This window comes from Gymnoscopelus braueri (assembly GCF_963280865.1).
Source record: "Gymnoscopelus braueri genome assembly, chromosome: 13".
In the NCBI taxonomy this organism is placed as follows: Eukaryota; Metazoa; Chordata; class Actinopteri; order Myctophiformes; family Myctophidae; genus Gymnoscopelus; species Gymnoscopelus braueri.
The window spans coordinates 35,679,583-35,704,568 of record NC_137615.1 but is presented as its reverse complement, the minus strand read 5'-3'; the positions used below and the strand labels follow the sequence as shown (position 1 = coordinate 35,704,568).

The window sequence follows — 24,986 nt, the reverse complement described above, 5'->3', positions numbered from 1 at the left end:
GTTGTTTTAAATCTATGCATGTGCCTGCGCGTGCTCCTGGTCAAATAGGTTTCTGCACGGCGTGCAAGGCCGTCCCATGAGCAATGCAACCCTGGGGACCAAGTGTGACCGGGCCTTTGCCATCAAGGCCCCTCGGGAACAGCCTGCCGTTGGATCTCAGGCTTGCTAGCTCAATAACCTCTTTAAATCTTTTATTTATTTTTTAAACCTAGTTGCAGTAGTTTGATGCATCTGTAACCTTGTTGGTGCTTGTTTAATAATTGTTGCTGACTTATTAAAGCCTACTGATTTTTTTGGTACACTTTTTAACATATAATAAAGATTATTATTCACTGTTATTATTATTATGATTATTATTATTAGGCTACTATTCCTATCAAATGATGTCCACTTTTCCGTTGGATCATTTATGTAGCGTTTAAGAGAACACAGAGGTAGTCATCCAGGATGAATGGAGAATTCTACAAAAAGCTTCCAGAGTTCCTGGGCAGCACTCCCTTTCTCCCTGGCATGACCTTCAAACCTCGCAGACTGTTGTCACGTCTGCCACAGTGACAGTGACAACAGTCCGCACATTCTCCAACCTCCGTGAAAGAACGCAGAAGTTCTGCTATTGTGTCATACGCTGCCACCCCTCTTCAAACAGGGCTATTTATACCAAGACGGCACAACTGCTGCCATAGGTGCAGTTGGCACGCGTCAAGCCCCTCGCTGCCTGGCACTGCCAGTAATACTATACACACTTGGTTCTCAAAGTGGGGTCCGGGGACCCCCCAGGGGTCCTTGGAGGGGTACCAGGGGGTCCCCAGCAAAAATGTGTTGATATAGTGTCACAATCATTTTAACCACTTTAACCATATTTTATAGTTTGGCTATTAAAAAATAGAATAGCAGATCTACAAGCTCATAGCGTGGCACCGAGTGCTGTGCTATGAGCTTGTAGATCTGCTATTTTTGAAAAATCGTGAAAACTTATTTGAATATATATATATATTTTAAAGCAAACATCTGTAACTCAAATCTTTGCTTCTGGGGGTCCCTGGAACAAAATGTTTTGAGATGGGGGTCCGTGGCCAAATACATTTTGGGGGTCCTTGACATGAAAAAGTTTGAGAACCACTGCTATACACTATGCCCACTATGTGGGCACGCACACACATACAGACACGCTTGTTTTTTCCGGGGTCCTGTACACAGTACCCAAGCTTCTGTCATAGCACAACACAGAGCTACCATGCAAGCAACCACTGCCATATTTATAGTATAGGATGGTTGATCCTGCACCTAACTCACATACACAATTAATTTAGCACTGATTGCTCTGACAAATTCTTCATCTGTGCAAACATACCTGGCAATACAAATTATTCTCATTCTGATTTATTTTATTTTTACTTCAATGCAGCATTTACAGTATTAACCACTTAAACCTCATATACTTTGTTGTAAGTCGAATGCGGGGTCCTTGGCATGAACATGTTTGAGAAGCAGCACTGCTCTCTGTGGTTCTCAAAATGGGGTGCGGGGACCCTCAGGGGTCGTTGTGGGGGTTCCAGGGGGTCCACAGCTAAATGATTGATAGTTAAGGGGACTGTTTTCGCCCAATGTTGGCCTATTTTGAAAAGTTTTTGCAGAATAGGGACACTAGGATTCATGTGGTTACAGGTAGATTTGTAATACATTTTTTTCCAGTTCTGACTATAAGCTATTTTTGTCTCCGCCAGGCCGAAAGGCATGGCCGAGACTATGTTTTGCACCCTGTCCGTCCGTCCGTGTGTCAGTGTGTCCGTCTGTCTCCGGCACTGTTGGCCCGGTCGCTGCGAAACCGTGCACACACACTCCCTGGATGCCAAACCCGAACCTCTGCCCTGAATTTTTCAGATTGGCCTGTTCAAATCTTTGAATATGTATATATATACGTGTCCATGGGGTGGGTGGGTGGGTGGGTGATGTGCGTGTGTGCGTTTGGGTGGGCATGCGCGTGCCCCCCTGCAGCATTAACACTGCAGTGTGTTATCAGTATTAGAGCTAGGTGCTTAGAATGAGCTGCGGTAACATGATCTCACAGGGAGATTGAGCTAAATGTCAGTGAGCGATCGCCAGCTTTGCACGGCTGCAGTCTGGTCAGTCTGGTCCACACGACCACCATAGGTCAGAGTCGCTGACCTAGAGCGCTGTTTCTCAAACCTTTTTAATATCAAGGACCCCCCAGTTTGATACGCATTAGGTCACAGACCCCCATATATATTAGTTGCTGTTGGGCAGAAACCTCTTATCTCCATATTTTAACTTTTTGTGTTTTTGAATGTTCTACTTGTCCTACTTGATCACACTGCAGCGTCACACAAAAGCACCAAAAGTAGCAGGTCCACAAGCTCACACCTCACCGAGGGGACACAGTGGCAGAGTGAAACCCAGAGGACAGTGCCCCAGCCTAGGCAGCGTCATAGAGGGGCGGTACCTGTCAATCTTCCTCCTCAATCAGCCGCAACTGAGGGCACCTGCGCTGACCGGCGAGGTGGGTCAAATACTACAAACATTCTCTCACTCTGACTCAGTCTTCGCTGGCTCTCCTCTGTGAACGGACAGGTGCTCAGGGCAGGCGGTAAGCGAGATTTCCACTATTTTCCCCATCCATTTAATTACTGGTGAAATACATGACTGACAGTCGGTTCTCTTTGCTTTGTAGGCAACCTATGGAACATGAAGGAAACATTGCGATGATTGAATGGACTGTACCCCGGACCGGGAAGAATCTATGTTGAGATGATACTTTCCTTTGATTTGCATCGTGCATTTCCCCTGAATAAATGCCCACATTTGGGTTTGTACCAAACTGCCCATAGGCTTGATCAGTCACCACAATATAGTTTTTTTTACCTCTGGAACCACAACTGTAGAAGCCTCAGTGCTAATATAACTCCTACAGTGTACAACATGTAACCAACAGTGTACAACATGTCACCAAATTGAGTCATTTGAAATTACCTACTGTATAGTGCGTACCAAAAAATCCTGAAGGGGGCGTGAACAAGTGTCATTTGGAGTGGCGGACATCTTGGTGGGGGATTAGCAAGTTGACTTAACATTGACCCCCACCAGTATGTCTGCAGCTACTATGCCACCCCCCCCCCCCGTGACGACACTATGCCAAGCCCTATAAGGGCCCATTTGGTTCCTATTCCTAACTATGAATCATTTAGCTGGGAACCCCCTCAGAGAGAGAGAGAGAGAGGAATTGGACTGAAAGATGAAGTGGTTATACTATAGAAAGTGGTTATACTATAGAAAGTGGTTATACTATAGAAAGTCGGGGACATGATTATGTGGAAAAACATGACCAAGCTACAGTCAGTGATTGACCTGCTTCCCTGTCAGAGGTATATAATTAGACCCTGTCTCTTTCTTTTTATATGAGATGGTTCATCGGTTGCTTTTTCTTGGTTGTCGTGCAGAAACTCAGTCAGGGAGGATGAAAGGTACAAAAGGAGGCTTTGTATTCATTCTCTGCACTGACCTAGCTGCTCAGAGTGAGAGCATGAGGAGGAGGATCAAACCTTCTGACTCCCAGACGGCAGCACTACTGTATACCTCCTGAGACACTGTGACCCTAACGCCTCTCCTCCTTTTCTCCTCTGCTCTTTTCTCCTCTCCGCTCCGCTCCTCTCCATCTCCATCTCAGTGGTTCATTTCCGTGTCAAGGACCCCCAAATTGTATATGGCCAAAATAAAATAAAAAAATTATACAATAATATTCTTTGGTTTTTAAAATGTTCTAGTTGCGATGTGACACGTTGTGAGCCTGTTATCGGCTATTTTTGGATAGCTGAAGCATATAATAGGGTTAAAGTTGCTAAACTGATTTTGATGCTGCTGTATATTAACTAATGTTGCTGGGGACCCCAGCACCCCACTCTGAGAACCACTGCTCTATCTATAATGCCATCAGGTCGTCATTGGGCTCTCTCCCGTACCGCACAAGATTAGAGTGAAACAGTGGTATTTACCCCCCCCCCCCCCCCCCCCCCCACAAAAAAATCCTCAAATCACAATCCTTCTAAGTGACGTATGCACGTGTCTCCTCTGTGTCTCGGCTCACTCCCTCCTCCACTCTTAACATCACCTCTCTCCCTCTTCGGATTTACAGTAGATGACCCCCACACACACACACACACACACACACCAAAAATGTCTTCCATGCCCTCTCACCTACAGTGCAGACCGTGGTTAGTTTCTCACAGAAGTAATCTTTATCAGTCTCTATACTTTTTGCATGCACCAAATGAGTGCACATGCAAGTATGCACAAGCGCACACAGAGAGACATACGCACACACAGTAGCAGCCATGTCAATTCCCCCTACCTCTTGCCCCTTCCTCTCCATTCCACAAAGCGTGCATGTTGTTCCCCAATGTGCATCTTATTTTCAGCTTGCCAGGCAGTAGTTCCCATCTGCGGTTTTCTGCTCCCACTGTTAGCCCCCCCCCCCCCCTCCTCCTACAATTCCTATTCTTTGCTACAGGGTCCATCATCCCTGCCCGGCCCCTTCTCTAACTTTTTTGCAGCCAATGAGGTGGTGTGCACATGGTGAGCGAGCACCAATGACGCCTCGTTTTCATGGCGTATAAAACTTTTCAGGAGCCTTTGCCAGGTTGCACTTTCTGTCAGTCCAAGGGCTCCGAGAGAGGAGAGCGATAGCAGAGAGAGGGGGTCGAGAGAGAGAGAGAGAGAGAGAGAGAGAGAGAGAGAGAGTGCAGGGGGTTGCCAGCTTTGATCCCTATCCCACACTTCATCATAGTGGTGGGTAAACACAGCTATAATTCTCTGATTGTTTTAGCCCTTAACAGGGCTGGAGAGAGGCCTGGCCATATTGAAGTTATTCAACCAAATAAGTGTCTCTTAAGCGCCCTGACTGTTACTTGACTTGTTTTTTTTTCTTCTTCTTCTTCTGAAGCCTCTCCTTTTCAGCGAGGATGGAGAACGCACATGCCAAAGAGTCGGCGGACGTGCTGTCCTACTTTAGTGTCAGCGAGGAAACCGGCCTAACGCTTGACCAAGTCAAGAGGAACTTGGAAAAGTATGGCCATAACGGTGAGGAAGGAAGAAAGATGGATGGATGGATGGATGACAGATGATGGGATAAGCCAATGGATGAAGAATTATCGGATAGAGAGTGGAAGTGTTTATGTTTGTGATTGACATAATTTGATTAACAACAGATGAAAATCATCAAACTTCTATTTCTTAGGAAGATAAGACAGACAGACAGCTGGAGAGGTTGAACAAGATGGAAATAAACACAGGAACAATCTGGCAGTGAGAAGGAGAATTAGAACTAAGGGACATTTTCTGGCTTGGTGGGCGAGTTGGAATTTTGATGCATGAGCATGACTTTGTGATGGTGCAAGTGACACCCTCTGAAGGTCACCGGGGGAGTGATGATTGTCAAGCAGGTGTTTCACAGTTTCAGGTTTCGGACAATAGCTACTGGTGTTTCTGGCATTTTAGGCCTTTGGTTTAGATCAGAGGGGATTTTTATCTCCACCACAACCCACGTCAATGTGGTCTTCCTCATTCGGTCCAGATGTAATGAAACTTTTGTGAGTGCAGGGCACACAAAAACCTGCAAGGCATTTTGGGTTCAGAACAAAAGTTGGAAGAGATGCTGGTTTAAATTCAGGAAAATTACAAAGGAGCTGATAATGTTTTAAAACATTTAGGGTGGCAGTGACTCAGGAGGACAGGAGGTAGAGTGGCCGTCTGGGAACCAGAAGGTTCCTGGTTCAATCCCCTATACTCCCCCTGGCTTTGTGTCGAAGTGTCCTTGAGCAAGACACTGAACCCATAACTGCTCCCCAAGCTGCTCACTGCTCCTGATAGTTAGGATCGGTCAAACGGAGAACACATTTCCCCATGGCGATCAGTGCAAGTTAGCAAAGAAAATAAAGAAATAAATCATGATACATGCAAAGGGAGACGAGAAACAAAAAGGGGAAGGATGATGACTTTACTTTCGGCGTTATCTTCAACTAGTACACAGTGCATTTGGAGATCACTGCTAACGGACAAATGATTGCTGACAGCATAAAAAGCAAACAAAAACAACATGGCAAATGAGGTCATTGTAAAGGTCAAACAGCTAGCATTGTTGAACTTCTCACAGCCAGCAGCAGGCCTTCTGGAGGCCCTAAGCAAACACTGCTACTGTAACGAATTAAACACTTTAGGCTCAGGAGGGAACTTGAAGATGTGTAGCCTAGACACTTCTGTTGCTCTGTTGGTTTCCATTGCAAATTCTAGCAATGAACTGGATAGAACATATCAGGGGTAAAACTATCGTGACAAGATCATTTGAGGTTTAGAAAGCATCTTCCTGTGTTTGTTCATTCATATTATCAGTGGTTGGGCAGTGTGAAGTTCAGTGTTTTATAGAAAACACAAAAAGGTCCCGTATTTTAAGGCTAAAACTAAACTTTTGAATTACTATATTGCTGTGAAACTGCACTTTCTGAATACATCCTTTTTTGTGGAGAGAAAACGACCTTTTCTGGCTGCATGTAAACTACTGTACTGTGTGGTGTGTAGAAATGCTGTGCTGATATTCATTGTCTCTCTCTCTTGTCTCTCACAGAGCTTCCAGCAGAGGAGGGTGAGTCCACTTCTATCTTTGACACCTGTCTCTCCATTATTCATGTATTAATAACACTGCCTGTCAATTGTTTTATTCCGTTTATTTGTTCTACCCAGACACACTTGTTCCCCCTACTTCCTGTAGTGATGTAACGTTATTTCCTGTCTGTCAGGCTTATAATAACACCTGTCCATGACTTCTCACTCTGTTTCATCAACTTATGCAATATGGCTTCCACATTAGAAAAGGCAAAAAAAAATGCTCCATGGCCGGATTTGTTGTGTAGAGCAGTGTATATCAACCCTGGCAAACGTCCCAATTTTGGGCCGGGGCTACTGCTGAGGTGTGCCGCGCCGTTTGAAGGAGGTTTGAAAAAAAAAAATTTTTGGAAAAAAAAAATAATAAAAAAAAGGTTTTTTTTTTTTTTTAAGAATAATAATAATCAGGCATGCAAACAGCCCGAGGTGAAAAGGGTGACAACATGCTGTTTTTTTTCAGGTCAGGTGTCACACTATTGCCCTATTTGGATTCAAAACGGCTAGTTTGCATGTCTGAATAATGCAAAAACAGAAATATTTGTTTGCATTTGCTTTTTTTCTCCCCCATATATTTTCATGATAAAAAAGTGCGTATCGTATCGAAGTTGTGTGCCCAATATCGTATCGTTTCGTGAAATGTGAAAATCGGCACACCCCTAGTGTGTGTATATAGATATACCGTATATATATAATTATATATACCGTATATCTAGGTGTGCCCTGGGATTTTTTGGCTATGCCAGGTGTGCCTTGGCACAAAAAAGGTTGATAGACACTGGTGTAGAGACATTATGAGCTATAAAAGAAAATAGGTATTAACAATGTGCGACTGTGCTGCTTTATACTGCAGCAAAGAAAAGAAAAATTGATTAGATTTCCAAGGCTATTGAGAATCAGCAGTGACAATGCTACAGCTAGCACAACGTGGTTCTCAAACTTTTTAATTTCTAGGTCCCCCATAATTTCTGAAAGTGTACCTGTAACTGTAAGTGTCCATTTGGAACCCCCTCAAGTAACCCTGAGGGTCCCTGGACCCCACTTTGAGAAGCCCTGAGCTAGCACACTGCTAGCTCACGATCAACTCTTTCGAAAATAGTGGCGCTGCAATTTGGCTGCCTTTTTAAATACAATTGCACATTTAAACATGAGGTTTAATCAGCATATAGTTAATTTCTGCCATTTTGTTATGTATAGCATTAAGTAAATCTGTGCAGGACAATGGACTACAAATTCATGAAATGTATCTATTGGTTTTCAGGTAAGAGCATCTGGGAATTGATCTCGGAACAGTTTGAGGACCTCCTGGTCAGAATCCTGCTGCTGGCTGCCTGCATCTCTTTTGTGAGTTATCCCAATCATTTTGTATCTTTGCATCCACAATGTTGTTGGTCCCAGATAAAAGCAGTGGTTCTCAAAGTGGGGTCCAAGGACCCTGCAGGGTTCCTTGAGGGGGTTCCGAATGGACCCTTATAGGTCTGTAACTCTGTGAGTGTTATGGGGTCTTTGAAAATGAACAGTTCTGAGAACCACTGAAGTAGTTTAAAGGAGAATTCCGGACAAATTAAGTGTTATCTTTGATGTCTCGTTACTCACCTACCGACGTAAAAAGTGGCGTTCTTTTTTTCCATAGATTCCCCTGTCGTCATTTTTTAAACCCCCTCCGTTGTCATAATGGGAGCGCGTGGGTTAGGGAAATTCGTCTATTATAACCGATGCAAAGTTATTTTTTTCTCTACTACTATTCATTGTAGAGTCTCATGATAGTCAAACATGCGCTGAAACTTCCTGCGAGGCTACCGTTAATGGCGAACGATTTAACACTGGTTGCTTGTTTCCAGAACCTGGCAACACGAGTTGCCAGGTTCTGGAAAGAAACAAGCATCCAGTGTTAAATCGTTCGCCATTAACTTTAACTTTGCATCGGTTATAATAGACGAATTTCCCTAACCCACGCGCTCCCATTATGACAACGGAGGGGGTTTAAAAAATGACGACAGGGGAATCTATGGAAAAAAAGAACGCCACTTTTTACGTCGGTAGGTGAGTAACGAGACATCAAAGATAACACTTAATTTGTCCGGAATTCTCCTTTAAGCTGCTACTGGCTGTTCCAACTGAGATCCGGTCCTGTCCATGTCTGTATCCAGTATAGTGCCACAGGGATGATGTCTTTTTGTCCGAGAAGGGACCTCCGCCATGGGTTCCCACCGCCCATTTAACATAAGCTCATAACGTTTATTTATGGTATTTACACATTTTTTTATTTGAATTTGAATTCCAATGACATGATCTTCCACAAATCAACACACTTTGTTATGGATTTTTGAAGCACGCGCGCAATCAATACAAGTTTGGAAATTGCACGCAATACTTCCAAATGGAAAGAATTTATGTGGATGTGATTTCACCCCCACGTTGGTCTGTTTATCAGACTCGTGTGGGACAACTAAGGCATGGATGCGTGTGTAATGACAGGGTTTAGGACTACAAACTGGAACCAACCCAGTGGCTGTTGTGTGTTGTGTTGCACGCACGCACGCGTGCGCGCACGCGTGCGCGCGCACGTGTATTTGTACACTGCAGGGCCAGGCCAACATATGGGGTGTAGTAGAAGAACATCACCTTATTCAATTACACCCCACCGGTGTCCTCGCTCGTATTCACCCAAGGAATCTCCATCTCTCCCCCCCCCCCCCCCCCTGTCCTCCCTCCCTCTCTTTCTCTCTCAAAGTGTTTTGTGGACGGCATGCTGGACACATAGTCTTAATCCCTCATCTTTTCCCTCTGGCCGCCTCCCCCGTCCAGCTGTCAGTATGGCCTTAGAAGGCCTGATGGTTGTGCGCGTGTGCACGTGTGTGCACGTGTGTGTGTGTCTGTGTGTGTGAGAGAGAGAGAGAGGGGGGGGAGAAATTTGTGTTAAAGGGACACTTCACCCAAAAAAAACTTTGTTTTAATGGATTAGTCACCCCATGGAGACTTGAATTCATGGATATTTTTTAGTTTTTGTCTCATTCTTAAGACAATAATTTGATGACCAGCGGATCGGTAGGCAGCGGTTCCGGTAGGAGACACAACGAGTCGGTGAAGTGTCCCTTTAAGATGAGTAATTTACAGGTTAGGTTTTGGTGTTAGGGTTGGAGTTATGCTTGACTTATATACTCTAGTTGCACGCCGGTGTCATGCACTGAAAATAGCAGATCTACAAGCTCACAAGCTGCAATTCGTGATCTTGTAGATAAATAGCTATTTTCCCCATTAGGTTTAGGGTTCAAAATTACCCCAAAAAAGCAATTACAAACTGTATTCATAATAAGATCGGCGTCCCACTATGTCGATGTCCTCGACAAGTACTGTAATACAAACGTGTGTGTGTGTGTGTGTGTGTGCGCGCACTTGTGCACGCGTGTGTGTGATTGTATTCACACGTGTACAAGTGTGCGTGTCCCTGGCAGAGGACTATATTTTAAGGACGTCTCAAGCGATGGGATGAGAAACAGTATCCTCAGACAAAGGTCAGGGATGGAAGGAACAACGGATGCTTTGCAACAGAGGGAAAAAGAGAGAGAGAGAGAGAGAGAGAGAGAGAGAGAGAGAAAGACAGAGACTGTGTTTGATGGCTGGTGTGTGCGTGCGTGTGTGTGTGTGTGGGGGGGGGTGTGCATTGAGAGCCAGGGATTGGGTTGCACAATGGCATTGTTTGTTACAATGACAAATGAGAGCAATAGATTCGGTGTGGTGTATGGCTTCTAAAAGAGAGGACACTAAATACTGCGGATGCGTGTCGGCCCTATTCATACTCCCATGGAATGTCCTCTACCAGTGCAGCCTGTTGACAAGCCGGCATGCTCCTCATCCTGGAGGTGTAGAGGCTCACTGTGTCCCTCTGGACACAAGGACACATGCACTGATGTAATTAAGTACATTTACTCAAGTACTGTACTTAAAGGACCACTTCACCCATCTTCCCATATTTGGTCCTCACTAATGCTTTTCTACTCGGTCTGTATCTCATAGGAGGGCTGTGGACAGTTCAGAAACCCGCCTACCAGTGACATCATCACTGGTAGGCGGGGTATTAGACGAAAATAGCAGATCTACAAGCTCACAAGTGGACAGAAGTGACTGTCTGTGAACTGACTGTGTCTTTATGAACATAAGGAGGTGTAGACTGTGTCTTTGTGGACAGAAGGAGGTACTTGTGTCTTTGTAGACAGAAGGAGGTGTAGACTGTGTCTTTGTGGACAGAAGGAGGTACTTGTGTCTTTGTAGACAGAAGGAGGTGTAGACTGTGTCTTTGTGGACAGAAGGAGGTTCAGACTGTGTCTTTGTGGACAGAAGGAGGTACTTGTGTCTGTGTGGACAGAAGGAGTACTTGTGTCTTTGTGAACAGAAGGAGGTGTAGACTGTGTCTAATCGATAATATATAAAATAATTAAAATATATTTGAAAAACACGCTTCTCGATTATTCGACTAATCAAAACAGTTATGAATGGAATAATTGTTAAGAAAAAGATGGATAGTTGAAGCTCGAGAAGAGAATCAACCGTAGATCGTATTCTGGGAGGGTGAAAAAACAGGAGAGCTCATTCAAATCAAAATAACTGCAGGGTGATCAGATTATGAAATTACACATAATTATTAAAGTAAAATCATAGCCAGAGTTTATAGATCTGTTATGTTAGCTATTTCCAAACATGTTCACCACATTCCCAAAACAGGGACGTGGTCAATCACTTAAACCCTATATGGTTGACCAGAGTCCCTCAGGGCTCTATACCAAGGGTTCCCAAACTTTTCAGGCCGTGACCCCCCCACCCCCCCAAAAAAATACATATTATTACCCCCCCCCCACACACACACCCTGACAAGCACTTGGAATTGTAGGCATTATATTTATAGTTTGACTCTGTTCCACAGATAAATATTGTGAAAATACCCAAACTACGAGCTTGTAGATCAGCTATGTTCACAATGTTTGCCCCTTTCTTACGTAATAGTAGACAAATTGGTCAATTTGGTATAAAAAAATTTCGCGATTCGAAATCAGTAAATCTGACCCTAGATCTGTACTTGGAGGCACTAAAAACACCGGTCGCGTCTTTCCAGTCTAGTTTTGGGCTTTTATTTGTGTAAGGTTCAGGAAGTTGCCTGCTTCCACGCAGCATAAGTGATAGGTTTTTGTCTCGTAGGAGTCTTAAACAAGGTTGTTTCCTACACTAAATACGCATTTTTTTGTGAGATTACTTATTTACACGTGTTATTTCTCTTTTTTTGGCTGTGTACGATAGTTTTCTTTCAAATATGATAATTTTAAGCCTCCGGTACGATAATTCAACATTTCCCATCTGGCAACACTGAATCCCAAAGAACTTTACAGAGCCACATGTAACATTAAGGAAACACAAACACAAACACAAAGCCCCCCTGTCCTTTTAGACCCTCGATCGGGTGAGAAAAACACTCCAGAGGGATAAAAACCCTTGATGGGAAAATGAAAGGAAGAAACCTCGGGAAGACTCACAAAAGAGGAGACCCCCTCCCAGGGGGTCTGTGCAGTAGGGGCCAAGTGGTGAATATAGGAACAACTTACAAAATACATCAGTTTTTAATGTTAATCTAACTTTAAAAGCAGTGATGGAAGAAGTACTCACTTGTTTTACTCAAGTAAAAGTATCTAACAGCAGGAACTGTCAGCACCACTGCCCTAAATATGTAGTGTTGTAGAAGGGATACACACAGAAGCAACTGGCAGGAAGTGGACTAAGAAAGAGGAGGAGACAAACCGAGTTCCTGTTTCTACACAAAAAAGGAGATGGTGCCCCCAGAGGCAAAAACAAACGTATTGGGCTCCAAGATTGGGGCATGCCTGACATGGAACTCCATATATGGGCATAAAGGGGAAACAGAAATGCAGACACAGAAAGAAATCTCTAGTATTAAAGGGGACACAGACAGGCAAATAAATGGGTACAACGGGTACCCTGTCAACAGGTATTGCATAACCGGGTGGGGCATGCTTTTTTTTTTTAATTAAATTGTTTCTTCTGTGTTGGAACGTTAACAGCGTACATGGCAACAGTGTGTGTTGTGTGTGACATCGGAGCAGAGCTCTGGTCAACCTATATAAGGTTTGAAGATGCCTTTAGACTTCCACTTCATACCTGTACCACCTAGAGAGGAATATGGTAAGAGAAAACCGAGAGATAAGGAGAATAATCTACCAGGAGGACAAATCTTCCACTCCCATAGACCTACACACTGTTCACATCACAGTCCATGTCTAGAAGCAGCTTTGACGAACCACTCCTGGAAGGAGTGATGTCCCGATCTTCCCAGACTCAGGTCTTCTGTTCTGAGTGTCCATATGCCTTCGCGCCTCAGGTCTGCCTCCATGAACGTTTGAAGAGGAGCCACGACTACAGCAACTGCCAAATGCTGAGGAACGGACAGATCCCATCAGCCACCAGCTGTCAGCCAATAACCACCTCTTTAACCAGCCAGGAACAAGGAGACACTGATGAAACAACAAAATATTACAGTCATGAACAGTTGAGCAAGACTTCAACTGAGCTTGGGGAACTAAAGAAACACCAGCTGACTTGCACAGGAAAGGACACCCACACCTGTAAACCGTGTGATAAGAGCCTCACTTTAGGTGGCTTGAATATACACCAGCATGTCCACACTGGAAAAGAAACGTTCCATTGTAAACAGTGTGACAAGAGTTTCAGTCGGCCAGACAGTCTGAAGACACACCGACGAATCCACACAGGAGAAAAACCTTTCCACTGTAAACACTGCGACAAGAGTTTCAATAAGTCAGATCACCTGAAGGGTCACCAACGAATCCACACAGGAGAAAAACCTTTCCTCTGTAAACATTGTGACAAGAGTTTCAGTCACTTAGGCAGTCTGAAGTCACACCATCGTACCCACACCGGAGAAAAACCTTTCCTCTGTAAACAGTGTGACAAGAGTTTCAGTGAGTTAAGTGTCCTGAAGACACACCAGCGTATCCACACAGGAGAAAAACCTTTCTACTGTAAACAGTGCAACAAGAGTTTCAGTCAGTTACCTAATCTGAAGACGCACCAGCGTCTCCACACCGGAGAAAAACCTTTCCACTGTAAACACTGCGACAAGAGTTTCAATAAGTACGATCACCTGAAGGGTCACCAACGAATCCACACAGGAGAAAAACCTTTCCTCTGTAAACATTGTGACAAGAGTTTCAGTCACTTAGGCAGTCTGAAGTCACACCATCGTACCCACACCGGAGAAAAACCTTTCCTCTGTAAACAGTGTGACAAGAGTTTCAGTGAGTTAAGTGTCCTGAAGACACACCAGCGTATCCACACAGGAGAAAAACCTTTCTACTGTAAACAGTGTAACAAGAGTTTCAGTCAGTTTGCTAATCTGAAGACGCACCAGCGTCTCCACACCGGAGAAAAACCTTTCCTCTGTAAACATTGTGACAAGAGTTTCAGTGAGTTACGTGGCCTGAAGACACACCATCGTAAACACACTGGAGAAAAGCCTTTCTACTGTAAACAGTGCAACAAGAGTTTCAGTCACTTAAGCAGTCTGAAGACGCACCAGCGTAGTATCCACACTATCGTCAGTGTGACGATAGTTTCAGACGCTTAGATAGTCTGAACAAACACCTGTGTGCTGTCCACACAGCAAAACCTTTCCACTGTAAACGTGAAGTGTTTTCACTGGTGGAAAGTAACTAATTACATGTACTTAAGTACCTTTTTTCTTTTTTGGGGGGGAGGGGGGGCTTTTATGCCTTTATTTATAGGACAGTAGACTGACAGGAAAATGGGAGAGAGATGGGGAGTGACACATAGAAAAGGTCGTCGGGATCGAACCCGCGACAGGCTGTCAGGCTGGCATAGAGTACAGAAGTCCTGACGTCACTCGTTCATCCCCTGGGTGGATGAACGGTGAATGTAACTAATTCTGCGGAAGTAACAATAGCCTTTTCTCACCGTTAGTTGATGCTTCATATCCATAAGATTCAAACCGCCGGGTTTCAAAAAGATTGTTTCTGGGGGAAATGCATACGATGGAATTCCCACCCCTATAGACACTCTGTATTAGGCCGTGACCAGGCTTTTCTCCTCGGAGATGAGAGCACTTTGAGATTTGTAAAAATGTAAAGTGCTTTATAAATAAAATGTATTATTATTATTATTAATGGCTAGGAACGAGGCTAACCCCCACCTATAGCCTTCTCAAGGTACAGCAAGTTGAGCATAAACAAACCAGGAAGCAAACAGAGATTGAACCACTGAGCTGTAAGCTGCGGGTAATTACTACGATTAGTACGATACAGCCTGAAAATCTTTATTAAATAAAAGTTTGATGTTTGATTAGTGAATAGGCTTGTATTGTCTTTACAAAAAAAAGTGTTTTCATTGTGATATTGATGAATAGGAACTTTTAAGTATAACTACATTATTGATCCAAGCCGGAACACAATCGATGGATTGATCATTACAATAAACTTGCTCTGAAAATGCCCGCATACAGCCCACCCATCTGACCACTTAACCCAGCAGTTATGGTGGTCAGATGGGTGGTCAGATGGGTGGGCAGCGAACGTTTTCGAGGTTTTCAGTGGTGCCCTGATCCAGAAAATAGAAATGAATAGTAATAAATAAATGAGCGACATCAAAGGGGTCAATCAAGTCCACAAGGCAATTACTATAAAATATGGTGCTGTCTTTTTTTTTGTAAATTTGTTTATTGGTTTTTCTACCGAAGCATTCAAATCAAAGGCACATAAACAGATACATAAAAGCTTCCTTCAGTGTAACCCATAAAATACAAAGGAACTGTAGACACATTGAATTATCACCCCAAAACACGAAGGAGAAGTACAAATTGAAAATATGGTGCTGTCTGATGCAGATTTAAAGATTAGGTATAAAATAATAATTACATATTAGATAGAGAGACAGACAGACCAGATGGATGGATATACGGATGATTATTATGTGGAGAGGGAGGAATCTGTGCATCCGTTCTCTGGATAACAAGACCTTTGTGCTCCGTTGGTCTGCAGCTAATCTGTGTCCATATCAACATTGTAAAGCTTTCCCAAACAGACTGCTCCTATAGTAACACACAGGGACATACTGTACATGTGCAGGGAGGTGAAACCAGGAGAAAATCACGAGTAACTAAGTACCTTTACTCAGGTACTGTACTCAAGTCAGTGGTTCTCAAAACGTTTTCATGTCAAGGACCCCTAAATTGATATATGTATTAATTTGGTCGCAGACCCCCCATCTGAATTATTTTGTCCCAGGGAAGAGAAGATTTGTGTTATAAAAACTTTGAAAAAATTGCAGATGTACAAGCCGTGAGATTGTAGATCTGCTATTTTTGAGTGGCCAACGTATGAAACATGGATGAACTGGCTAAAATTGTGATGCTGTATTAACACATTTTGCTGGGGACCCCCTGGAACCCTCCCGCCCCCCCAAGGACCTCTGGGACTTTGAGAACCACTAAACCTACGTGTCTCCCATGTCCGTCTCTCTCTCAGGTGCTAGCTTTGTTCGAGGAAGGCGAGGAGACAGTCACCGCCTTTGTCGAGCCCTTCGTCATTCTCCTCATCCTCATCGCCAATGCCGTGGTCGGAGTTTGGCAGGTACGCGCACGCACACACACACACTCACTCACTGACACCATCGCAAGACTCCGTGCACACATACCACCCGCCCCTCAAATGCATGTCTTTTATACAGACACGTAAATAGAGCTCTCATTCTTAGTAACCGTTACACACACACACGTGCGCTATAAATCACAGCACAATGCGGTGGCACGGGGCTCAGGGTCACAGTGACAGTGTGTGAAGCATCTTGCAACGGCAGCCACGGGCCGAGCGCTCAAAGTTCTACAGAAGCCACAATAGTCGGCATGACGTCAGCCAGGAGGGGTGAAAAGGTGAGCGGTGAAGCTGCGTGTGCGTGTGCGTGTGTGCACAAAGGCTATAGCTTCAAAAAAGTGGCCCTCATCGCTATACGGTCCACGTTGCACGATCCACAGTAAAAATACAATGGGATGATCAGGTTACCGCAAGCCTTGGATGTGTGTGTGTGTGTGTGTGTGTGTTTGTGTGTGTGTGTGTGTGTGTGTGGGGGGGGGTCCATATCAGCCTTGTGCCGGTCATTTGGAAACTATGCACTAGGATTGACACATGGGGGGGGGGGGGTAGGAGGGAGAATGGAGAGCGGGGTGAGGAGGTTGGAATAAGTTGGGGCTTTACACTTGTAGGTGGTTGGTGGTGGTGACGGGCAGCCTTGGAAGTGACAATAAAGCCTGGTTTATACTTAGTCGTGTCATGTCCCATAGTCCAGTAGTTCTCAAACATTTTTAAGTCAAGGACCCCCAAATTGATGTGTATTTGGCCGCGGACCCTAGCTCCATCTGAAAATGTTTTGTGCCAGGGACCCCCAGAAGAGAAGATTTATGTTAAAAAAAGTATACAAAAGTTTCCAAACATTTTCCCTACTATTCAGAAATGTTCAAAACTAGCAGATGTACTGTGAGCTTGTACATCTGCTATTTTTGAATAGCCAAATGGATAGGTAGTGGTTGAAATGATTGTGATGCTGTATTAACTACTTTAGCTGGGGACCCACTGGAACCCCCTGATAAAAAATAAAAGAGGTTGAAATAAGCTTGTTTGAAATGACCAAACCTGCCTACTGATGATGTGAAGTGAGTAGACCCTCTTATACTGAACATTAGTGAGGACTAGTGATGAGCGGGTCGACCCGTAACCCGCGGGACCCGCGGGTCAACCCGCGGCGCGGGTAGGTCGAGTCAGGATTTCAGAGAAAATTATGCGGGCTGAGGGTGAGCGGGTCAGCCGCTCTCCACGAAAAAAAAAAAAAAAAAACTATTTTGACCAACATGCTTGTTTATTCAGCCCATGACAATGTTGTGCTACTGTAGACATTTAAAGGGACTTTGGGTACTTAAAAGAGCGCTATATAATATATATATATATTCCCACCGCGGGTCGCGGGGCGGGTTGAGCCATAGATTTATATATGGGTTCGCGGGGCGGGTTGAGGCGGGTCGCGTTCCGTCGCGGGTTGGGGCGGGGCGGGTCATGAAAAAACCCGACCCGCACATCACTAGTGAGGACCATTCATATGAAGAGAGGTTGAAAATGGGTGAAGTGGTCCATTAAGTCATTTAGAATAGATGTTGTCGTGCAGTTTTTGGATGTAATGGCATCTGCAAATCAAACCGGTACATTTATTATTTTGAGGCTATATCGTCTCTGTCGGTTGGAAATGGAAACCTCATATGTCAAAAGCTGTAACTTTTCAGGATTCAAATTCGAAAACGGCAAAAGTAGCAGATCTACAAGCTCAAAACGAATCGCGCCGCGTTTCGAGCTTGCAGATCTGCTACTTTTTATGCTTTTTGTGTGACGCTGAAGTATGATTAAGTAGGGTATTAATTTAATGCGGCGCGTTGTGAGCTTGTAGATCTGCTATTTTAAAAGGATTTTCATACATTTTAAAAACTTAAAATGGGAAATGGGACATTCTGCATAATAAGTACTTTTACTTTTGCTATTTTAAGTATATTTTGATGCCATTACTTTTGCTCATTTTACTCATGTACATTTTGAATACTGGACTTTTACTTGTAACAGAGTATTTCTACATGACAGTATTGATACTTTTGATATTTAAAGAATACTTTTCCACCACTGAAAAGTATTAAAATATATATATATGTTGTAGAAACACATAGTTTCCTTGGGTCACCCATGACTTGCATCATCAGGGTTAACACACTTAAATTGTCTTGTTATTTTTCTTTTATGTGATATTGCAAATGGTGCTATTTGAGTTCTGATACAATAAATACATGATACTTTATGATACAATAAAGTATCATCATCATCATGTCTGTGGTTACCGATGCTGGGGATAAACAACTTATATGTTTTCCTATAAGTTTCTAAGTTCTAAGTATTCTTATAAACATTGTGCAGAGCTGTGGTCGTACAATGATGAAAAGCATGGTTCATGGTGGGTTATTCATTCGTCTCTGTCGGGTGGAAACCTCATACGTCCAAAACTGTTACTTTTCAGGATTCAAATTCAAAAGCATCAAAAGTAGCAGATCTATAAGCTCAAAACGATTTCGAGCTTGTAGATCTGCTACTTTTAATGCTTTTGTGTGACGCTGTAGTGTGATCAAGTAGGGGCGTTAATTTACGGAAAAACACAAAAAGTGTAAATATGGAGATAAGAGGTTTCTGCCCCGACAGTGACGATATTGTTATTGTGTTTGTGTTTGTGGGGGACAGGAGCGCAACGCGGAGGACGCCATCGAGGCTCTGAAGGAGTATGAGCCTGAGATGGGGAAGGTTTATCGGGCGGACAGGAAGAGTGTGCAGATGATCAAAGCCCGGCAGATCGTACCCGGTGACGTGGTGGAGGTGTCTGGTAAGAGCTGTGTGTCTGTGTGTCTGTCTGTCTCTCTCTCTCTCTCTCTCTGGGGAAGAAAGGGAGGGGGGTCACATGTCCTAGAGAATGAACATGCGTCCTTTTATGGCAATCACATAAGAGGAGAGGTGAAGAAACGAACTGAAGAAAAAGAAGTGACCTTGTATATAAATACATTTAATATTTATGTGATTATCCCTGCCTGTCTGTCTGTTTCTCTCTCTCTGTCCCTTGCTCCCCCTCTCACTTTCTCTTTCTCTCCCCCTCTCACTTTCTCTCCCTCCCTCCCTCTCTCTCTCTCTCTCTCTCTCTCTCTCTCTCTCTCCACTGTACAGCTGTTCTTTTAATTTCATACTTTCCCCAAGGTCTCCCTCAAAGTGGTATCAGCTTTCAGCAACAACACTGTCCATCACCCCCCCCACACACACACACACACACACACACACACACACACACACACACACACACACACACACACACACACACACACACACACACACACACACACACACACACACACACACACACACACACACACACTTCTGTCTCATTGTTACCTTGCAGTCATTGTTGCTCAAACACACATTTATTTCTGTCTCACAGCGTTCACAAGGCCAAAGTCATTGACGACATCAGTACATCTTGAAGAAAACGTTTAACCACTTGAACCCCAACATCCCTATTCTAATTGGGGGGGGGGGCATTCGGCATAAATAGCAGATCTGCAAGTAGATCTGCAATTCTTTAGGGCAAAGGGATTTGGTGTAGGTGGAAAAAGAACGCGTAGTACTTTGCAACTTGGCGAAGATTAGGTTTAAGTGGTAAAAGTAAACGTGTGCGTGTGCGTGCGTGTGCGTGCGTGCGTGTGTGTGCGTGTGGGTGTGGGTGTGTGTGTGTGTGTTCTCTAGTTGGCGACAAAGTGCCAGCTGACATCAGGCTCATCTCTATCAAATCTACAACGATCCGCATCGATCAGTCCATCCTCACTGGTGGGTCTCACTGGGTATTTTGTACCTAAAGTAAAAGAATCAATACTGCAATGTAGAAATACTCTGTTACAAGTAAAAGTCCGGAATTCAAAATGCACTTGAGTAAAAGTACAAAAGTATTGGTATCAAAATGTACTTAAAGCAACGCAAGTAGAAAGTACTCATTATGCAGAATGTCCCGTTTCACAAGTTTTCAAATGTATAAAAAGCTAAAATGTACAAAAGCAATTACATGATATGCAGCATGGAGAGAAGTGACAAAAAAACAACTTCACTTGATCATACTACAGCGTCACACAAAAGCACCAAAAGTAGCAGATCTGCAAGAGAGCTTGTAGATCTGCTACCTTTGGTGATTTTGAATTTGAATCCTGAAAAGTAACAGTTTTTGGACATAATGAGGTTTCCACCTGACAGAGAGGATATAATCATGTGTCTCGTGGTGTCTCCTCTATAGGTGAGTCTGTCAGTGTGATCAAACACACAGACCCTGTCCCAGACCCCCGGGCCGTCAACCAGGACAAGAAGAACATGCTGTTCTCTGTGAGTCCCCCGTCCGTCCGTCCGTCCGTCCGTCCGTCCGTCCGTCCGTCCGTCCGTCCGTCCGTCCGTCCGTCCGTTCGTCGCACACACACACATCCCTTCTCATCCTCCCAGGGGTCCTTGGGGGGGTTCCAGGGGGTCCCCAGCAAAAGTAGTTAATAAAGCATCACAATCATCACCACTTTATCCATTTATATGTTGGCTATTCAAAAATAGCAGATCTACAAGCTCACAGCATGTCACTTTGTGCCACGCTGCGAGCAGGTATAGTACATAGATCTACTATTTTTGAAAATGTTTGAGAAATATAGAAAAATATTTTGAACTTTTTTACTAATTTAAATAAAGAAAGAATCTATTCTGGGGGTCCCTAGCATAAAACCTTTTCAGATGGGGGGGTCCGCGGCCATATATGTATCAATTTCCTTGACTTGAAAAAGTTTGAGAACCTGTTGTAAACATTTCAAACTGTCAAAGAAATGAATGTCTGGGAGTAATCACAACAATGATAACCATAGCCGTTACATCTTTGTGCTTGACTGTGTTGCCCCTCCTCCTCCTTCCAGGGTACCAACGTCGCTTCCGGCAGGGCGACCGGCATCGCCGTGGCAACCGGCGTCTGCACTGAGATTGGCAAGATCCGTGACCAGATGGCGGCCACGGAGCAGGAGAAGACCCCTCTGCAGCAGAAACTGGACGAGTTCGGAGAGCAGCTCTCCAAGGTGGGTCTGAGGGACACAAAGACAAACGCACAACTAATGACAAGCCAAGTCATGTTGATGCATCAAACAGCATCACATGCTGGGATGAGAGACGAGACAATACACATGCATATCGTCACTGTCGGGGCAGAAACCTCTTATCTCCATATTTTAACTTTTTGTGGGGGTTTTTCGTATATTAACGCCCTACTTGGATCACACTACAGCTTGTAGATCTTGATACTTTTGTGATCTTTGATAAAATTGGTTGAGAACCACTACTCTACACACACTTGATGAGTCAGCAGAAGGAAGTAGTTGACAGCGTTGCCTGTGGTTGTGTCTGCAGGTCATCTCCCTCATCTGTGTGGCCGTGTGGATGATCAACATCGGCCACTTCAACGACCCCGTGCACGGTGGCTCCTGGTTCCGTGGGGCCATCTACTATTTCAAGATCGCTGTGGCCTTGGCTGTGGCCGCCATCCCCGAGGGTAGGGGTTAGGAAACGGTTAACAATCGAACTAATCGATTATAGAAGGAAATTAATCATTTAACAAAATAATCCATTCATAATCACTATCCCTATTTTAGGGAGTTCAAAAACGTTCCAAAACAGTGAAAATAGAATATCCACAAACACACAATGCGTCACATCGCAACGCATTGTAGATCGGCTATTATCACTATTTTTGTATGACACCGTTGTGCGATGAAGTATAAAATATGGCTTAAGTTAAGAGGTTGCAATTTCAAAAAGAAATTGCAACCAAAAGTATTTTTTTAAATCCGTTTCTCATTATTTGATTAATCCAAAAAGTGATCTATAGAATGATCTTTAAGAAAAAGGTTGATAGTAACCGCCCACCTCCAGGATCCTCTGGCTTTTATTTTGTTGCCTGCCAGCATTTTGTTGTGAGCTTGTAGATCTGCTATTTGAACATTTTGGACGATTTTAGCCTATAATGACTAATGAGGAATGACAATTAGAGCACCGACGTCTGACATCACTGCCGCTAGAGGGTGCTATCCCCCTGGGTCACAGAGTTATTTTTTTTATTCCCATAGAAATAGGCAAATCTTAGATTGCGTCATGTTCCAAAAATAAACAAATCACCCTGGGGATTTTATTCATATGGATATGAAGCATCAACCTAAACAACACTGAGTAACATACCTGACCGAATCGCCGGGGTGGTTTGTTTATTTTTGGAACACAGTTCTTATAAATAAAAAAAAATAGCAGATCTACAAGTTGCGAGCATGCAGATCTGCTATTTTCACTAGGCTACTTCTTAAACATTTGTTTTCTAATTTAGAGAATTTCTTTGATTATTATATTTTTTTATTAATGAAATTCTTTTTGAAAAATGTTTGAATTAGTTTTCAACCCTCACTCTGGAAATCTTTAGAAAATATTAAAAAATAAAATAAATCAATGACAAAATGTATGACACCAAAAAATAGAGGGATATTCTCTCGCGACCCACGAAAAATGGATCCGCGGCATAGAGCACTGTTTGGGGGAAACAGTGCTCTGTGCCTAACAGGTTGGCCCTGACGGTGAGCTCTCATCTCTCGTGTCAGGTCTGCCTGCCGTCATCACCACCTGCCTGGCGCTGGGAACCCGCCGCATGGCCAAGAAGAACTGCATCGTGAGGAGTCTGCCCTCCGTGGAGACGCTGGGCTGCACCTCGGTCATCTGCTCTGACAAGACTGGCACGCTCACCACCAACCAGATGTGTGTCACCAAGGTAAGACTGGCACGTTCACCACCTATGGTGGGAAAAAGTAATCAAATGTATGTTAGTATGTAAGTACCAAAATAGACGCATTGTGAGCTTGTAGATCGGCTATTTTCAAACGGCCGAAATGTATATAGGGCTGAAGTGGTTAACTATAGTGGCTAAAGTTTTCAAACAATTGTAATGGAGTGAAATTACAATATTTGGATCCGAGATGTAATGGAGCAGAAGTAAAAGTGGAAATACTCTTGTAAAGTCAAAATACCTCAGAATTGTACTCAAGTACAGTACTTGAGTAAATGTACTTAGTTACTTTACACCATCGACTGGCACACTCACCACCAACCAGATGTGTGCCACTAAGGTAAGACTGGCATGCACCTGCAAGTGCCAATATATTGCTCTGGCTGATATATTGGACACTATTTGACTGATTGAATACTTCATTGACAAGTTAGTTAACAGTACATAGTAGTAGTAATAGTTAGTAGTAGTACTGTTAAAAGGATGAGACAAAATGCCCCAGGGGGCTCATTTCCATTGTGGTCTTCTGATTTTTAACCACTTAACCTGGCGTCCCTATTTTGGGCATGTCATTTTAGACAAACATTTAGAAAAGTTTAGTGTGTGTGTGTGTGTGTGTGTGTGTGTGTGTGTGTGTGTGTGTGTGTGTGTGTGTGTGTGTGTGTGTGTGTGTGTGTGTGTGTGTGTGTGTGTGTGTGTGTGTGTGTGTGTGTGTGTGTGTGTGTGTGTGTGTGTGTGTGTGTGTGTGTGTGTGTGTTGAACAAGGCATACAATAAGACAAGTGGTTATATAAAATGAGTTTCTGTGTTTCTCTTTGTATGGTCACTGCAGATGTTCATCATTGATAAAGTGGATGGCGACAGCGTCAGTCTGGGACAGTTCGACATCTCTGGCTCCAAGTACACCCCAGAGGGAGAAGTGTAGGTTCTGGGACAACTTGACAGGCGGGCACACACACACACACACACACACACACACACCACTTAAACCCAGCATCCGTGTTCTGGGGGAAATGTTCTGAGAAAATTATATTTCACATTTTAGGACCCCCAGGGGGCTATTCAAAAAATAACAAAGCCATAATAATTTTGGGGGTCCTTGACATGAAAAAGTTTGAGAACTACTGATATAGCAACATAAGTAGGTTTTTCAGAAAACTGTTAGGATTTAGAAGACATTTTTTTAATCGGCCTCAGGTCTTAATGGGTTAATGTGGAGCGAAAACAGAAAAGTCACTCGTATGGAGCCCTGAGGGACTCAGGGTCAGCCAAGTATAAGGGTTTAAAGTGGTCGACCCACCATAATCATCATCATGCACACTGACCACACTGACCTGTCCATGTCGTCCTCTCAGCACCAAGAACGGTGGCTCTGTGAAGTGTGGCCAGTATGATGGCCTGGTGGAGCTGGCCACCATCTGTGCTCTGTGCAACGACTCCTCTCTGGACTACAACGAGGTACGCACGCACGCACGCGCACACACACACACACACACACACACACACACACACACACACACACACACACACGCACACACACACACACCATTCACCGTCTTCATCAACATTAAAGGAGTAGCACCCAACAAATGACTTATTTTCTATCAATTGCACACCCCATGAAGCCTTGAATTCATGGAGATTTTTTTGTTTTTGTCGCATTCCTGAGCCAATAATTTGATGACCGGCGAAGTCTCCGGTAGGAGTCTCAAAGAGTCTCATACTGAGTCTCCCATTGACCGATGACCAGGTCATCAAATTATTGTCTCATTGCGACAAAAACAAAGAAATGGGGTGCGTAATTGATAGAAAATAAGTAATTAT

General features: G+C 43.8%; 1 protein-coding gene across 1 annotated transcript in view; it reads left to right on the top strand.

Annotated features, from left to right (window-relative positions):
• Positions 1-4,670: 4,670 nt before the first annotated feature.
• Positions 4,671-24,986, top strand: part of atp2a1 (ATPase sarcoplasmic/endoplasmic reticulum Ca2+ transporting 1) — a 32,502-nt gene continuing 12,186 nt past the window's right edge. The window contains exons 1-13 of the mRNA XM_080447574.1: positions 4,671-4,800; positions 4,955-5,091; positions 6,632-6,649; positions 7,928-8,010; positions 16,230-16,334; positions 19,026-19,164; positions 20,073-20,153; positions 20,611-20,696; positions 21,263-21,418; positions 21,747-21,888; positions 22,982-23,148; positions 23,995-24,083; positions 24,518-24,620. Of these exons, the coding sequence (XP_080303700.1) occupies positions 4,974-5,091; positions 6,632-6,649; positions 7,928-8,010; positions 16,230-16,334; positions 19,026-19,164; positions 20,073-20,153; positions 20,611-20,696; positions 21,263-21,418; positions 21,747-21,888; positions 22,982-23,148; positions 23,995-24,083; positions 24,518-24,620 (1,287 nt within the window). The 5' untranslated portion in view covers positions 4,671-4,800; positions 4,955-4,973. The remainder of the gene's footprint in view (positions 4,801-4,954; positions 5,092-6,631; positions 6,650-7,927; positions 8,011-16,229; positions 16,335-19,025; positions 19,165-20,072; positions 20,154-20,610; positions 20,697-21,262; positions 21,419-21,746; positions 21,889-22,981; positions 23,149-23,994; positions 24,084-24,517; positions 24,621-24,986) is intronic.